Genomic DNA, 17,465 nt, shown 5'->3' with positions numbered 1-17,465 from the left:
TCTTTTTACAAGTAAAGCTCGTTAAAAAATATATGCACATGGAATCAGATATGATTATTATGCAGTCAGGAGAAAATATCCAAAGTCTAACAAATACAGGATACTGAAAATGCTAAACCAATATCTTCCAATACAAAGTTCAAAGCCAAGGCAGTCGAATGCGTGGAGGTCTAATTCAGTACCAAATGTTCATAAAAATCTGAATCACAGGCTAAATCATTTTAAGTCCAATCTGTCTGGGGATATAGAAACAAACCCTGGTCCTGCTATTAATTCTACTAAAACAATTCAAACTCCTTACAGTCAAGGCAATGTAGCAATATTTGGGTTAAATGCTGGTACACAGTATGTAGCCATGTTACTTACTTCCCTCATATATAACGAGGAATGGTATTGTATCCTCAATGGACTTGGTTAATATCATGAAAATTGATAATGAATTGTATTCTGGTCTATCCAAGCAATCCTATTTACTGTTAACAGAAGTACCTGAAATGATAATAGTGTTCAATATTAATTATCAGCTTCAATATAGTCCAAGCTATACTGGTACTATACCTGGTACTTGTGAAGTACAAGATTTCAATTATTGTGTGTCATTTGCTAATGCTATGCAGGCTTTGTTAGGAAAATTATAATTCCTTTCTCTTTACAATCCTTAGTACTACGGTAGGTTTTAATTGTAATGGTGATGGTAAGTTTAAGATATTTGATTAGAGATTCATATGGTATGCCCCATCCTCAAGGAACTTGTGTACTGTTAGAGGTTAATACCTTAAATGAGGTGATAAACTATTTTCAAGGTCTTTATCAAAATCCAAATGTTTTATTTGAACTCAAAGGTGTACATATTAATGAAAAACAATGTGATATGGCAGATATTTCTGATCAACAGTTGTCAGCTGTCCCCCCTCGAAGCAAATCATGCAGATGCTGAAAGTACAACCATTCATATTCCCTTATTATGCTGTTGTGCCACATCTTTTTATAGCATTTGTTTTTCCATAATCAAATATTTTGGGTATTGGAATTCACAGACTCTAGATAGAATCACTGACCATGCAAACAAGTTTTACAAAGAAAAACTTGATGGCGATAACCATCTACTGACTATCAACAATTTCCCAAGGACACTTCAAATATATGATGCAGATATTAAAAACGTCTTTAATTTAGAGAAACAAGGAATAATATGCTGTACATCCCTTGGTAGCAAATAATTGCTTCATAAATTAATCACAGATAATACTAAGGATAACACTGGGCTTTTAATGTGGATTTCAAATCATTGCTTCAGCTGTATTTTTCAGGACAATAATATAAATTAAAAGCAAAAGGTGTTAGGTACTATATTATAAGATTCAGTCCTAATGGCACACTTGATATATTTGAAAAAATGAATGACATAGATTTTCTTATTCAGTCATCACTGAATATTGTAAAAAAACAATTCCAGAGGAAAGATATAGAATATTGTATTAAATTTATATGTTGTTCAACTAATTTGTCAAATGCTGGAAGTCAAAGGGTAATGGTAAAACATAAGTCTCATAGTCAGAGAGAACTACATGCAAAAAGGAAAAAAGAAAGCTACGTACAAATGGAATCTGCCATGAAAAAAGAAAGTTTTGTCTACTAAAGCAATATGGTACAAGTCACTGGATCCTGCAGAAAAAGAAAAGCTTTTATCCCACAGAGCTGAAATGTACAAATCACTGGATCCCGAAGAAAAAGAAAAGCTCTTGTCCAAATCAGTAAATTGGTGTAAATCACTTGGTTCTGAGGAAAAACAAATTGTTGTGTCCAGCAGAGCAATGTAGTATAAATCACTGGATGCTGCACAAAAAAAAAGAGAGAGCAGAATGGTTTAACTCGCTCAATTCTGCACACACAAAAAAAGAGCAGAATGGTATAAGTCATTGAATGCCAAAGAAAAAGAAAAAAATTTTGTCTGGCAGAGCAGAATGGTATAAAACACTGGATCTTGCAGACAAAGATAAGATTATATCACAAGTCCAAGCTAATAAGGAAGTTCATAGAAGCTCAATTCAACATGATTTAGATGATAAGATCACAGCTTTTCAAAGTAAGATTAGGGAAGGTTCATATTATATTTGCTCTGCTTGTAACAGAATACTATACAGAAAAACTGTTATCCAGTTAAAAAAAATGTACAACACTCAGCAAGAACTATTTACTGAGTTGTATATCTATGATTCCTTTCCGTCTTGAAATGACCTATCACCTATCGCCTGATGACAACCTTTTTTGAAATAGGCGTATGCCCTTGGCCAGACTTGAGCTCACTATTTCGGTATACTAGTCCGACACCCGTAATATCACTACACTTGATCCCAAGCATCCAGTACCGTCCAGGTATCCCGGTAACCCTGCTCAAAGGGTATAGTAGCAATTAAAGAAGAGGATAAATATGCAAAGAGCCCTCAGCCGAGCTGTTTTGAGTGGGTTAAAGTTGGCTTCATGATCGGATTTGCTATTGGAATGAGCTCTGCTGCGCTCTTTGGAACCTATTCTGCGTTCAAGTGAGATGCTGAATTTATACTACTACAACTTTTGGATCCGTAGCGTTATTAGTACCTAAACCTAGATTAAGAGGAATTCTGTCACTCCATTTTGCTGGTACTCAATTGTCATCTGTTCATATGAAATCGCAGCCTGGTTACGGAGATGAAAAAGATGTCGTCTTTCGATGCAAGTTCATCACAGTTACACGCCGAATTAAGTGTTCATATGGAAATGTTTTGTGTGTAAATTTCCAAGGATCCTGGATAGAATCAAAAGAAACTGTTAACCACCATACCCCTCCCAAAGTAATTATGGAGATATGTGAATACCGAAATGTGTCATTTGATATGTCATTTTGCCATCACTAAAATAGGAGGAGAGGGAGGGTTGGTAGAGTTGTACAAATGTTTAGTTATTTTGTCTTAGGTCACAACCTGGTGAGGTAGTGAACAAAACTTTGACTTCTGTAGGCAGGCTCAAATGCATTTTCGCATTATCATCTTACTCCTCTGACAAAGGGGATTATTATGAAGCAAGATTTTAGCAACTGAAATCATCTGAATGATCATGTTTTAGAGCTTTAGTTAATGATCATTTCCTTCATTCTTGTGACCCTAATGTGTCACTCATGGAGAAATTAGGTGCTAGTCACTCCAAGGGGTGAAAGGATTAATTGCAGTGGAGCTCTAGTCTTGTTTAAAGACAATACTTTAGACTTTTTTAATTTTTCCAAGGAAAAGTCTTGGTATGAAAATCAAGACTTTCCATTTATTTGAAAACAAAATTGTGACATCTAGACAAAAAAGAATTTGGGAACTCCTACCAAATGAAGAGGATGGATAATATTAAATTTATTATTCGTGGACTTAAAGCAACAACAATAATTCAAATAAACCTCACTGTATATATTGGTATTTCAATCTTTCTTTGCTTTTTTTGCTGTTGGAAACCTTTTGTATGACACAACTCAAAACAGTAACATTTATTTGGTAAAGATGTTTATTTATACACGTTTCCATAAGCTTTAGTCTGTATCCTTTACACTGCTGTATGAAAAAAGTACTCTTTACACTGGTTTGTTATAACAAAAAGATTTAGTGAGAATGAGTATCATGATTATCTTCCCTGTGTCGTTCCCTTCCAAACCTCCCTTCTATGGGTTGGGTTGCTTGTGGATTGATATCGATCGACTTGTTGATAATGTCTACGTTGGGTTGGGTTGCTTGTGGATTGATATCGATCGACTTGTTGATAATGTCTACGTTGGGTTGGGTTGCTTGTGGATTGATAACGATCGACTTGTTGATAATGTCTACGTTGGGTTGGGTTGCTCGTGGATTGATAACGATCGACTTGTTGATAACGTGGTCTGAAGTTGTTGTAACCATTTGTATTCTCCCTGACGTGGTTAGGAGATCTCCAGTTTGTTACGTCCTCTTCAAATGCGTCCTTTCCTGTGGCATATCTTGGGTTGGTATAGAGATGTCTTGGTCTGTCAAATTGAATTTCGTCCTGTTTCCCGTTATCCCTAACACGAACGAAAGATGTGAAATCGCTGTTAAAAGTGACAGCATTTCATACAAATTTAAATGGTAAGCAAGAAGTGGCTTACCATACATTACTTTGTGACATGCGCTTAACATAGCGTAACGAAATCGTGTACAAAGAAATTGAATGGTTTACTCACAATTTGGGGATTTTTTCACGGAGATCCTTCAGGTAATTCTCACGCTCCATATGATGTCCTCGAGCTTCATTGAATGCTGGAAAAGTAATAAAGAACAAAAAAAGTTTCTAAGTGTTATTTTAAATTCATTCATCACAACAGTAGGTCGCAACAGTTTGGAAATTAAAAGCAAGTTATCAGATTACTTTAAGAAACAATCTGGTCAGAGAAGAGGTGACGGCGAAAATGGCTATTTTTCTTTTAGGTACATGAGAGGTTTACTCAGTAGAGCGCTTTTCGATTGAGTATCGTAAAACCAAAACTAGAGTAATCACAACCAATCAGGAGAAAGAAAAATACCTTTGAGAGCCAAAAAGAACTCAAAGTAAAACAAGCCAACTGCGCGGGAAAACGCGGGCGACGAAGTCGTGATTAGTGTTAGTTATGAATCTGATTGGTTGAGAGAGTAGCGGGAGTTTTCAGGACCAATCACAGAGCAAAGTCAAGCAAAAGAAAATCAATCTCTGATTATTCAACTTGTGTAACACTCATTGTGACGTTATCTGAAAAGATTATGTCTTTGATCTTAAGGCTTATTTTACCTTTGATTGCCGCTTCAGAGGTGTATCCTCTGCATTCAATAAGATATCTAAAATGAAAAAAGTGGATTCACTTCATCAGTAGAAACTCAAATGTTTTTCCTCGTCGATAGAATTTCCCAATCACATAATTAAGAGTGAATGTCCCTAAAAATCAAAGAAAAATTAAAAAATCGCGGACATGGTAAAAAAATTGTTTCGTCCCATTTTTTGTCTACAGGTAGCTATAGGTACTACTTAAAGTAAAGTAAGGTTAGTTTTTGTAAATATTCATTTTAACGGAAATAAACCGTCACTAATTGCATGATAGAAAATGAGTGCGTGCGAGCTCTAAATTATGCAGTTTTCAGGCCGTCCTTGCACGAACCATAATGCAACAGCAGGACTTCACTAACTATAAATATATACATGTGGCCTTCCATTACCAAGATGTAGTAATATTTTTTGTATCGTGTCCTTCCTGACGAAACCACGAGTTAATTACCAGTAGACGTGTTCGCCATTTTTAATTCATGCTAAACCCGGCCTAATGTAGTGTGGCAAAAATGCATGTGGTAGTTTCTCAAAATCTTCAGCAATACTATCACGAGGGCTTATAAGGTGGGTCTTCAAATTTATCGTTTCATTTTTCTGGTATCTTCTGCTGTTTTGATATACTAACCAACCAAACTTCACTAAAATTGTAAATGGCGCCATATTGAAATGAACAAAATCAACATTGCAATGACACGAGCCAAGCATTGTTTGAGTCGCAGCCGCACTTAGCTTTTTATGTTTGCTTTGACATCAATAGTTCCTTACCTTAGAAATCTTTTATAGACCCTTGTTATTCTGCTTGGAAGATATTTTCGAAATACTGCCCTTTGCAATTTGGTGTAAAGGGGGCCGACCGGATGAGTAAAATAAAGTTATTTGTTGTTGTCATTTTCTATAACGTGTCACAACCCAGTTACGTTTAGTCTACTTTGATCCTAATTTTGGCTCTTTTGACGTCCCACACAAAAAGAGTCCTGTACAAAAGGGCAGGTAACGCTAGGGATTTGCTGGATTTTAATTAATTTTTCACAGGTTCCTGTCACTCTGCGTGACATATGACAATCTGTCACGTAGCGAGATCAACAAACAATTCATTCTGCCTCACATATAAAATCCAAACAAATATATTGCCATCATGAACGAAAACGATACAACTAAGAAATAGACTTTACAAAATTTCACAGATATAAACCGTACAATGAAAACTTTATGGAACGAAAATGGCGATACAATTTTCCGACGGAAAACAAATGTGATCAGTTAACGAAAGTAAACAAAAGCGTAATAATCGTCGGTGAAAGGAAAAAAGAAAACGGTTGCTTTAACCCCAGCAGAAGAAGAATGCCTTGTTCTTTACTTGATATTGTAGGTGGCGTTTGTGGTGCAGAGGAACACACAAGGCATCAGTCCACTCAGACAGTATCTCTGTCATCATGCAGCAAGGATATCGTCTCTTTCAAAACTTATTTAAAACTATTGACGTGCTCCTGTCAAAACTAATTAATGGCGTGGGGAACGCTCGAATTGAGTTGAATCATCAGTTTGGGGTTTGTGGGGCTTTTGCCTAGGCTAGTTTTGTTCTTTTGCCACATGCAGAGCTGTTTGTTTAAAGGAGGAGGTGTAAGGTGAAAAAGTATAAATTAATTCTTTCTCTCGAAATATTAAGGGAATTTGCGTGCGATGTCGACAGTCTCTAGCAAAAATAAAAAATCAGTTACAATCGCAGAGCTTGGGTGCCACAAGAGGTGTGGAAAACATCACGGAAGGTCTAAGTGGTCTAACCTTGGTGAGTTTCTTCAAAGTGTACATGAAGAATTTCCATCCAATGTAATCAATAAAAGTGGAAAACCTTAACGCACTCTCTGAATTCTCCCTTCTCCGCCCTTTTCATGCCTAGGGATTCAACCCAGGTAAGAGAAGGGCGTGTCCAGGCTAACTTGCAAGCGCATGCTCAAACGCCGCCATTGCCGCCCGTCAACGACTAGGCAAAACCATACATGATACAAGAATTGGATAGGCGTACCCTGCCCAGATAGCAAATCACACTCCAGGATATATCCAATTAATAAAGGTTCTAAATTATTATATGGCTTCTCAACATTTTTTTCGAAATGCTCCAAAAGGAAAATAATACTGAGAAGTAACTGGATAAAGATATCAGGATAGGTTATCAGTCAATTATGTTATAAGGTAAAAAATAATTATCGACTATTAACTTCCACCTTGCATGCGACTATGATGAAAGTGGCGTACGAGTGTGGAGAGCATTCAGTGCAGGTTCCGGTAAAGTAGTGCCATGGGCCAAGTTCGAAGGAGTCATGAAGCAACCCGAAAAATTGGGAATCCTAAACTCGCTATCGCAGAATCCAAGTAGCGCATCGACGTTCAAGATTGTGAGACACCGACATATTAAGAAAAGCTCTGTCAAAGCAGATTTCTCAACTGAAAGCGAAAACCAAGATCGAAGCTGTATTGGGGAATATAAGCCAGATGACATGCTTTTCTCGTGTCCAGAAGAAGGATGTGTAAAAGCATACAGTCGCTTTGCAAACCTCCAGACACACCTAGATACTGGAAAACACCAAATGATGCTCGAACAGGAAACTCTCTACGATAAAGCTAAAAGAGAATATTCTTCCAAGCTGACGGAGGGACTCAGTCGAATACCAAGCGTTCAAGTTGCTGCACAATCAAAGAGTGACGGCTTGCTGCCTCTTCCAATGGGTTGGGCCCTGAAGACAATTAAGAAAAAGGTGCGTTTTACAAAGAAACAGACCGAATTCTTAACTGACCAATTTAAAAAAGGGGAGTATAGTGGACGGAAAAGCGATCTACAGGAAGTTTCGAAAACCATGAGCCTAGCAAGAGACAAAGCGGGGGACGCCGATTTCAACCTGATGAAGTCCTCATGTCGCAACAGATTAGTGGCTTCTCCAGCTGTCTTTCAGCAAAGAAGCGATTAGAAGTTACAGTCGCTGGTAACGAAGCAAAAGCTAGTGAAGTCTCAGAAGTAGACATGGAGAGCGTCGACGAGGACGAAATTTCCGCCGAAGCTGAGAGTCATCTATCTGCAGTGTGTGCAAATGTGATGAGAGATGTGTCTATTCAGCATCCGATTGTATCTTTCGATCTTAACATCTGCGAACATTTCTTTTAGTTCCAAATAACGATCATTGTTTTTTCCCACCTGTTGAAAAATCCTTATTTCATCAAGGCCTATACATTATGAATGTTTTCTTCTTACACACAGGCTACATGCACAATCTTATTCCAGACACGTGCTAATCAATTAATTTGTAGCAGTGTCTTCTCACACCTATCGTTATTTGGAACTAAAAGAAATGCAAATACGAACACTTAAAATTAAGAAACGTACCTCTACCACAGCTTTTACAAAAGTTTGCATCTTCATCTACTACCGAACCACACGCGGAGCAAAACATCGTAAGCTCGAGTCAAAGTGCTCTGTGAGCAAACTCGTGAATTGACAGATGACTAACACGATTTTTTGGATTATGTTTGATGTTATCTGGTTTAGGGAATTTTGTGGTTTATTGTCATATTTAGAGTACGAGCAGTAGTTCAGTGTTCACTAATGTAGCAAAGAAACAAAGTAACGTTGGGATAAGAAGGCATTACAATTGAAACGGTCATGCTTTTACATTTGACAAGGGTGGATGATTTCATGTGTTTTGAACATGTATCATTTTTGTTTCTGGTTCAAAAGAAAAGGTTGGAAGTAAATGTGGGAAATTAGGTAAAAGTGAAATTTACTGTCTATCATTGTAAATATTGGAAAATCAAGGCAATACTGTCTTGGTGAAAACATTAATGATTCCCTCTTTATCACATGAGACAAACGGGAACGAGTTTTGAGTGATATAACTAAGCCCAGACTGTCACCGTCAATTTGGATTTCCGCCTGGGTAGGCTTTGGTCACGTGCTAGGCAACGTATAATCGAGAACAAGATAGAATTTCATTTCAGGCCTATTTCTCGATTTTGTGGTGTACAACTTTCGCATTTTAGTACGTAATATTTATTTTGAATCTTCAAATTGTCTTGAAACTTAAAAGAAAATTGTTCTTTAAAAGTTCACTGAAAATCGGTAGCCAAAATTATTTGTTTAGGTGTTATTTGATTTTCTTGTTAACCTGTAATAGTTCAAGGATTGTAAATTACAATTTTACGAAAAACGAAGGTTGTTCTCTTATTTCATTGTGAAACCTCGCACGCCTGCCAGTCGCTGGCGCCGCTTGTTGAATCTAAAACGAATAAATATAAACTCTTTTAAGATTATCATTGGCTTCTTTTTCACCCCTCCATTATTGTTCTTAGCAAGGAAGGTCGCCATTTCGTTTGTTTACTGTTACACGGCGTACCGTTTCAGATGCAAATAACAACTGCTGACCAACCGCTGACCAACTCGTTTTCTTTGTTTTGTCGTGAGTCAATTTTGTTTTGCCGTGAGTAAAGTTTGTAGTGCCGTGACTTTTTGTTTTGCCGTGACAGTTGTGGGCCACCACAGTTGTGGGCCACTGTACTGATCCGCTGATTATAAAAGCGGTGCGTGTATTATTTACAAGTAGGCGTTGTGTGACAGTAAAGTCCTGCATATCGGATTTCAGTCACTCGAGCGTACCACTGCTTGTGAAACCTCCTTATCTTTGTGTTGGACGATTTTCAGTATATTCGAAACTGGCGAGTGCAGAAGGCGCAGAAGGGATGCAAATGCTCGAATCCATGTTCACCGGATGAGAAGTAAACGTAAACTAACGGCTTTGTGGCAAATTTAACCTGTTGAGTGCAACTCAACTGTTTAACCTATTGTGTTTAGAATTAAGCAGAATTATGGCGTGATTCTCAGGGTAGCAAAAGTCGAAAATTGTTTCTCTTGTCTTCGTATATAAAAATCAAGTGTAGTTATAGACATTTTAATATGCTTCTAGTCATTTTAACGGCCACTGAAGATGTAACTAACCAAAACAGTTATTTGTGTCCAACGCGTTTTTTTTGTTATTACGCATCTCATTATGCCGTCATAGTACTTTAACCGAAATTCGGCTGTGGTCATCTTTTGATAGTCAAAGAAATAAAACCCAAATCGTAAAGAAATATCTTTCAAGGCTTCTTGGTAGTGTTATTGTAAACTTTGGGACACTAACACATGTATTTTTGCCAAGCTATTCTAGGCCACCTTTGCTTTAATTTCAAAAGGCCAAAGATGTCGTCTCTTAATAGGGACGTAGCTCCTCCAGGAATAACATGAGACAAAAACTATCACTTTGTCTCGATAATGCAAGTCCAACTCAATATTTCTATAACTAGAAAAGTCCTTCCGTTACATTTTTGTTAGCATGACAAGTGCCCGAAAAGTGCATAATTTCAGGATCGCGCTTGGTGAAATTTGAGCTTTTTACCCCCGGAAAAGTTGAAACAAATCATTCCCTTCAAAGTGCATATTTCAAAAATCTAACCCCATTTCCGTTTGTTTAATAGTTAAGGCTTCCCACAGGCAAAAAATGAACCAAATCGATTTTTGACCGTGTCCGCAACTTTTTCGATAATCTGTGATTTTTATTGACATTTACTCTTAAATCATTTTTTTAACTTTTGTATGTCACTTTTTCTCACCTACAAACTACGTAACCACTCCTGTTTAGACCATGAGTACAGTGAACCCCTACAACAGCATCTGGAGAAAAATCAAAGATGGTAACATATCATATGGGATTCAACAGACTAAAGGAGTAAATTGTTTGTGCCATTATGTTTCTTACCAGAGTCACTCTCCTTATCCAAAAAGCTGCAGACCTCAGTCTTAAACCTTTGGAAGAATGTAACAGTACTTTTTAAATGTACCAAGAGCGATTATCTAGATCCCAATTCCATTCAAATTATTCCCTTACCTTGTTACCACATTTTCATTTGGAATTTCTGTTCCAACACATTTGATCTTGTGATGAGGTATGCCTTGGTCAGAGAACTCCTTGAACAATAATTTATATGATCAATAAATCTATTACTATTTTGGTAGAAATCATGATGCCTAACAACAAGGCATGTCTGACTCACAAGATCTTTCAATCTGAACTCCATTGCAATAACCTTTAAGTTATTTTTCCTCCCATAGAGTTGCTGTATTAAATGTATGAACAATATGTATGAAAAATAGAAACTAAAATCATTCTTTGATCTACATACCTTGTGATTATAATATCTGTCAGTGTTAGTGAGGTCCACAACCATTCCAAGTTTTACATGCTTTTGGCTGAGATGATTCACCAGATCCATTGGTGTAAACCTTAAAAAAAAAAGATTAAAAACTGATGAAAGATATTGAAAGCACAGTTTTTAAACTGAGCGATGAAAAAATGTGAATGGAAATTTAAAAAAATTAGCATCCACATGTCTAGTAAATAACACTGTACCTACCTTTCACGTGGTTTGATTTCATTGTATTGATCACTTTCACTGTCACATCGCTGCAATGAGAAAGCATCTCTAAGTAAGTTCAAAGACTTGTCAGTTCTAAAATGTAAGGTAGTCCTAAAAAGACAGCAGCTAGTGATTGTTTTCAATACTGATATCTTGACAACATGAGCAATACTTCATATCAGAAATCGCTAACATGTTGTTATTTCACCTTACACGTGACAAAGGTGTCTTAAATGCAATAATCCTCTCTCCTTGTATGGGTACCCCACATGGGTTATAGTTTCTCCACCTGTTATAAAATGAATCAAAGTCATTGCTGATCATTGCTGACAAAAATCTTATCATTTCTGAACAAATTCAAGGAGTGTTAAAAGGTTTTAAAAATATGTCAAATAAACCTGTGTATTGACATTATATGTATTATTTGTGTTAGATCATTTGGTATGTCAGAAGGGAGTAAAATTCTAAAGAAACTGAGCTGCTGCATTGGTGGGGGGGGGGGGTACTACAGGATAATTTAGTTTTGCCAAATGAATTGTCCATTGTTAAATTAAATTAGCCACCTTTAAAGTTCTTAAAGATGACTTTTTAAATCTCAGCCCTTTGTAGTATGCCACTAATCCAAGAAATAGGAGGATAGTGCGCTTGTGACAAGACGAAACAAACATCTTTCTCTGAAATGAGGATAGTTATCAATTTTGTAGCATGCAGGTCCAGTTTACTTATATCATAATACAGTGTAATTAAAAAGTAATTCCTTCTAATATCCAGATGATTTTTATGGTTTCTTAACTGCCATGTCTTTCAAAAAGGCATAACACCATTCCATTTTATAACAATGATGATTGATGACGTTCTTTAAGCCTTTTACACCCAAACGTTAGTATGCATCTTCTCCACGCTGTTCTCTACACATTTTTGACAAAGAAATTTAATCAACAGTTAACAGCTTCTACAGTTGGTGATCATTTCATTTACTCTCGTGACCTTATGTTTGATTCAGGGGTGATAAAGTCTGGAGACACTTAAGCAATTTACAATGGAAGATTGAAGACTCATAAAGAACACCTCACAAACCAACTTGGTCGAGGTTCCTTCTGATATAAAGAGGTAATTAAAAGATATACTTACCTAGCAGGTATCTTTTTGTTAATAGCTACTTTTGTAGTCATTGTACTTCAAAATCTAAGCGAAGTTAAAGATAAAAGCCTTCCTAAATACACAAATCCCGGAAGCTCTCGTGGAAAGCGAAATATCATCGCCGAAAACGAAAATGAATGGGAACAAAGCGAACGCGATAGAATGGCCCTCAACACCATGACAACTAACTCTGATCCAATTAGGGTGAAAGTGTTCACATGCTGATCACATGTGTTATCTTGATGATGATTGACGTTGTCATGCACGGACAGGGCTGGGTCACATGAGGAACTACGAGATTTTTCTTAGAAAAATCTTTTGTCAGCCATTTTGTATTTGTTCTAGGGTTGTTGTTTTGGCTATGGAGGTTCAACGTTTTTGGTTTACGATTACTGAAGCTTTATGGTGCAAACGCTCAAAATACCTACAGACGCATACACAAGTCGTATTGTTCGTGGCCAATCCACACTAAAAGATGTTATTGAGCCGTATTTTTGGAACGGATTGAGTCGTGAACGCTTGAAAGCCATGAAAGCCTTGTATGTCTTGAAAGCCACGAAAGTCTTATATGCCTTGTATACCTTGTATAGCGACGCTTGATCGCCGCTAGCTGGACCGTACGAATCTCACTGATCGACACAACAAATATCGCCCCAATTTCTTTTATGGAACGCCTCCTTTATTAAATGTCGTATTTGACCGTGAAGCTAAAAATAATTGATTCACAAAATTAGGGACAAGAAATTAGCTATAGAAACACTCGAGGTAAATTAAACTTACATTGTTGCCGGATCTGGCGAGAGTTGACACAAAAAAGACCTTTCCTTCCTTCGATAAAAACGACAGACAATTTCTTTCTATTAAACCACGAGTACTTGCGAAATCGATCGAATTATTGAATTGCACAATAGATCCGTTCTGTTTGGAAATGCGATGCCACTTACGGAACGCGTGACGAGGCACCTAGTGTGACTTTTACAGATTATTAATTAAACGATTACTAAATCAAAACAAGGGATAAACCCGTGCCTTAGGGACACTTACACCTTGTATACCTTAATACGAATGGTAATAATTTCACGATCAGAAAGGTGAATCTTATGTATGTTTTCATTGTAGTTGTATGGATATTCCTTTTTAATAAACACATGATCCAAAATCCTGTGTTTTTTACTGGGATACCTGTGGTAGCCTAGTCATAAAACGATTTTGTTTTTTTTGTCGTTTTTTTTTTTCCTCCGCCACAAAATGGAAGAGTTACGCAATAGTACCCAGTGGTCATTGGGCCCTCAAAACCATGACAACTAACTGTGATCCAATAAGGGTGAAGGTGTTCTCAGGCTGATCACGTTTGTTATTTTGATGATGATTGACGTTGTCATGCACAGACAAGGCCGGGTCACATGAAGAACCACGAGATTTTTCTTTATAACACTCTTTTGTTAGCCATTTTGTATTCGCTCTGGGGTTGTTGTTTTGGCGTTGGAGGTGCCACGATTTTGGTCTACGATCACCTGGAGCTTTATGGTGCAAACGCTCAAAATACTTACAGACGCGTACACAAGTCGTACTGTTCGTGGCCAATCCACACTAAAAGATGTTATTGAGTGGTATTTTTGGAACGGACTGAGTCGCGAACGCTAGAAAGCCATGAAAGCCTTGTATTGTATGCCTTGTATGCAAAGTATGCCAAGTATGCCAATGTTCCAGTTGAAAAACATACACTTGCTGAAAAAAGCAAAATCTCAAATCTGAAACCAAACTGCATATACTCTATGCAAACTATTAAACAATACTACTTCCGTGTGACTGAAGAACAAAACTCTAATGGATGCAAACAGCTTGTGAAGAAAGACCCCATGTAGGATTCACTTGATGCCAAGGAACGTAGCTACGATAACAGTACGAATGGTATTAATTTCACGATCAGAAAGGTGAATCTTATGTTGTTTTCATTGTAGTTGTGTGGATATTCTTTTTTAATAAATACACGATTCAAAATCCTGTGTTTTTTTGTTTATAATGTTATTATGTTATCTATTGTTTACGCAATTGTCTTGTGGGCTTATTTCTACTTAAAGTTGTTGATGTCTTCATCAAAAGCTGCCGTGAATAGCTTCAATGAATGTAACGTCTTTGAGAAAGCTGCTCAGTTACCGTTATTGTATATGGTAGTAAGCTTAATGATAGCAATGATAAAGTATTTTCAATAATTACAGTCTGAAACTGTAGATCTCGTTACGACAAATTAGTTTATTTTAATCGCCCTCGTACACATGGTATTCGTGTTTGTGATCGTGAGCCCAGCAGAATACCAAAGAGAAGAGTTACACGTATTTTGAAGAAATCCAGGAAAGTAAGACGTTTACTACGAACCTTCATCAGTTCAAGCTAATAAGGAAGCCCATAGAAATTAAATTCAACATGACTTAGATGATAAGATCACAGATTTTCAAAGTAAGATTTGGGAAGAATATATCACAGAATACTATACAGAAAAACTGTTATCCAGATTAAAAAAAATGTACATGTACAACACTCAGCAAGAACTAGTTACTGAGTTGTATACCCATGATTCCTTTCCGTCTTGGAATGACCTATCACCTATCGCCTGATGACAACCTTTTTGAGTTATTATTTTTTAATAAAAAAAAATGACATCTATGTCAGCGTACAGAGAGTGGTATGTTGCTCGCACCAATCAGATCGTTTAGGGTATGTATCTCGCACCAATCAGATCGCTGCATTAGGGTGTGTATCTTGCACCAATTAGAGCGTCGTTTTTGTTCTTTGGGTTGAGAGGTGTTCAAATTTCAACGAAGTAAATGGGGGATTCCGAAAGTGCGATTCGTAAAATGGAATCATCTTTTAGAATGAGAATGTTGGTTTTTCTATGTTTTTAACGTGTATTTTAGCGCGCTTTATGAAAAATGAGATACTACTGGACAGATCAAAGATATCAGATTACCTATAGTAACGTGATACTGATGCTGTGAAAATGCTGGATAGTTGTTCGAGAGAAAATGGAGTTCTGTGCACACGATCATGGTTATTGTTCCTTCACGACGAGAGTTAGTGGGAAAAATCTGAATCAAACATTGCTTGAGGTGTTGACGAATTGCACCAAACATTTTGATTTGAGCAGTTCTTTAACAGTAAGCTGTGTTGCAAGATTCATGATTTGTTGAGTGTGCCGATTATATTTTTCTGGATTGGTTTTCTTGGTGCTATCTCCAGATGAATGTCTGATTAAAATTAACTATGGAAGATTTTGTGTATGTTTTCGATGCCTGGAGAAAGTGATCTTGTGGAGTCGTTTGTGTTTGGCCAAGGACGAATTCAGATACTATCGTTAGCATGTTTATTTGATTTTGTTATCTGGAATGAAGGATTTGCGGAGGTAAGTTAATATGATGTGATCTACTGACGTCGAAAATATATCAAGTCGAAGGAACAATTTTGGTCTCGGTCTGCAGTTTTGTCAACAAAATAAACACATACCGCTTAAAAAGATGATAACGCGGACACCGACGTGTTAAATCTCATTTACATCTACATCTACTTTTATTACTTTGGTAAAATCTGTACAGACATCACACCAACCAACTCGCGCGCAGAGTGAGAAGGGTTTATGAAGGCTTGAAATTATATTACGATCGATTGTCATCAAGAAATGGACCTGGAATATTCCTCAATAGTTCAAATGATCGTGAAAGCTGATCGCGGAAAAGCGATTGCGTGACGCTAGGTAAGTTGTAAGATAACATGTTATCACATACCAGACGAAAAAACTCTGTAGATTCCTAGTCTGCATTTTGTACCCACTCCGCAGTCTACATTTTGTGCCTAGTCTACACTTTGTATCCGGTCTGCAGTCTGCAGTCTGCATTTTATACTAACAGGTATCCGTGGCACCAATACTGTTTATTTATTATTTATGGTTACAGTTATGCGGGTATCAGCGGCCATCCCGAGGGGTCGACCCCCGGGCACCCAGGGGCATTTGTCAGAGCTGCCGTGACAAATAAATGCTAAAGCCCCTCGGGTAGGGCAAAAAATTGGGACAAATACCCCCACCCCTGGAGCAACCTGGGCAACATATAGTCGGTGTTGCCTGTTCCTCGATGCAAAAGTACGAGTGATCATGGTTTACTGAAGCCACATCAGCACTAAAATCCACACAAGTCTCTATGGAGTCCTCAAATTCGAGCTTTCTGGGGCAAACTTTCTTGGCTTGCGGTTGTTCATCACACTGTCTCTTCCTATCGGCAAGACGCTTCGAATGCGAACAAACCGTATGAAATTGAAATCTCGATGTCGCTTTCCTTAAAATGCAATGAACAGATTCTTGGATCGCCGAGTGTCTTGAATTTTTTATCCGCTCGCTTACAGAAAACCTCCCCACTTCTTACGCTCATTGGGCCTTGTAGGAAAGCAAAAATAACTGAGATGAGGTCGTTTCTCACTCCCATTACGGCACAGAGCAACAGCACAATACTTGACCATGGTACACAGGACAATAAACTGCAAAGGACAAATAAAAGACGCCAAGATTTCCCGATTTGTCAAACGCACACAGCTTTCCTTGCAGTGTTTGTTTTTATTTATACCTCGAGGGCTAGAAGAACATCGAGCGAGCGAGCTTGCTTGTCCTGTGGCGAAAACCGCTGAACGTTGAGACAGCAGATTACGTGCAAATCCCGTGGGTATGGCCCCGGGGTATTTTGCCAAAAACGCAAAAGCGCTCTAATGCCCCGCGTGCGGGGCATGCCTTTGCTACAAATCCCCTGCTAAGCCCGCGGGTTGCCCTTGGGTTGCCCGGGGGTCGACCCCTCGGAATGGCCGCTGATACCCGCATTATTCGCACAACACTCACAATCTTAATCTACCACAAAATACCTCTGTGTGAGTTAATTCGACTTCTTCGTTCTTCTCCGCCTTAATACTCTTCTTTCCTTTTGTAAAAATTTAGACATCACTTACAATGTTTCAAGTAATCCACCCACCCCCAAAAAATAACTCTTGCATGCATAGCGATCCACATAATAAATCTCCATCCG

The 17,465-nt window shown here is 37.7% G+C and overlaps 1 protein-coding gene and 1 pseudogene across 5 annotated transcripts; one reads left to right on the top strand and one right to left on the bottom strand.

Moving 5' to 3' along the window:
- Positions 1-355: 355 nt before the first annotated feature.
- On the top strand, positions 356-1,639 carry LOC149047823 (uncharacterized; annotated as a pseudogene).
- Positions 1,640-3,507: 1,868 nt separating this feature from the next.
- LOC149047822 (RNA/RNP complex-1-interacting phosphatase homolog) lies at positions 3,508-16,256 on the bottom strand. Of its 5 annotated transcripts, none has more exons than XM_089200078.1 (11): positions 16,185-16,256; positions 12,397-12,450; positions 11,479-11,554; positions 11,263-11,312; positions 11,032-11,131; positions 10,737-10,816; positions 10,608-10,654; positions 10,462-10,522; positions 4,795-4,841; positions 4,214-4,289; positions 3,508-4,054 (listed from the first exon to the last, which is right to left on the bottom strand). In XM_089200078.1, exons 2-11 carry the CDS (start codon positions 12,435-12,437, stop codon positions 3,643-3,645), a joined length of 990 nt encoding a protein of 329 aa, XP_089056204.1. In that variant the 5' UTR covers positions 12,438-12,450; positions 16,185-16,256; the 3' UTR covers positions 3,508-3,642. The 5 variants fall into 5 exon arrangements, with proteins under 5 accessions (XP_089056204.1, XP_089056205.1, XP_089056203.1 ...); XM_089200079.1 differs by lacking the exon at positions 16,185-16,256 and adding an exon at positions 13,186-13,265; XM_089200077.1 differs by lacking the exon at positions 16,185-16,256 and having other exon boundaries at positions 12,397-12,620.
- Between the last annotated feature and the right edge of the window lie 1,209 nt (positions 16,257-17,465).

The sequence above is a fragment of the Pocillopora damicornis genome, chromosome 3 (assembly GCF_964200805.1).
Source record: "Pocillopora damicornis chromosome 3, jaPocDami1.2, whole genome shotgun sequence".
Taxonomy (NCBI): Eukaryota; Metazoa; Cnidaria; class Anthozoa; order Scleractinia; family Pocilloporidae; genus Pocillopora; species Pocillopora damicornis.
Note: the sequence above shows the minus strand (reverse complement) of the source record. Positions and strands in the feature narration are given on the sequence as shown.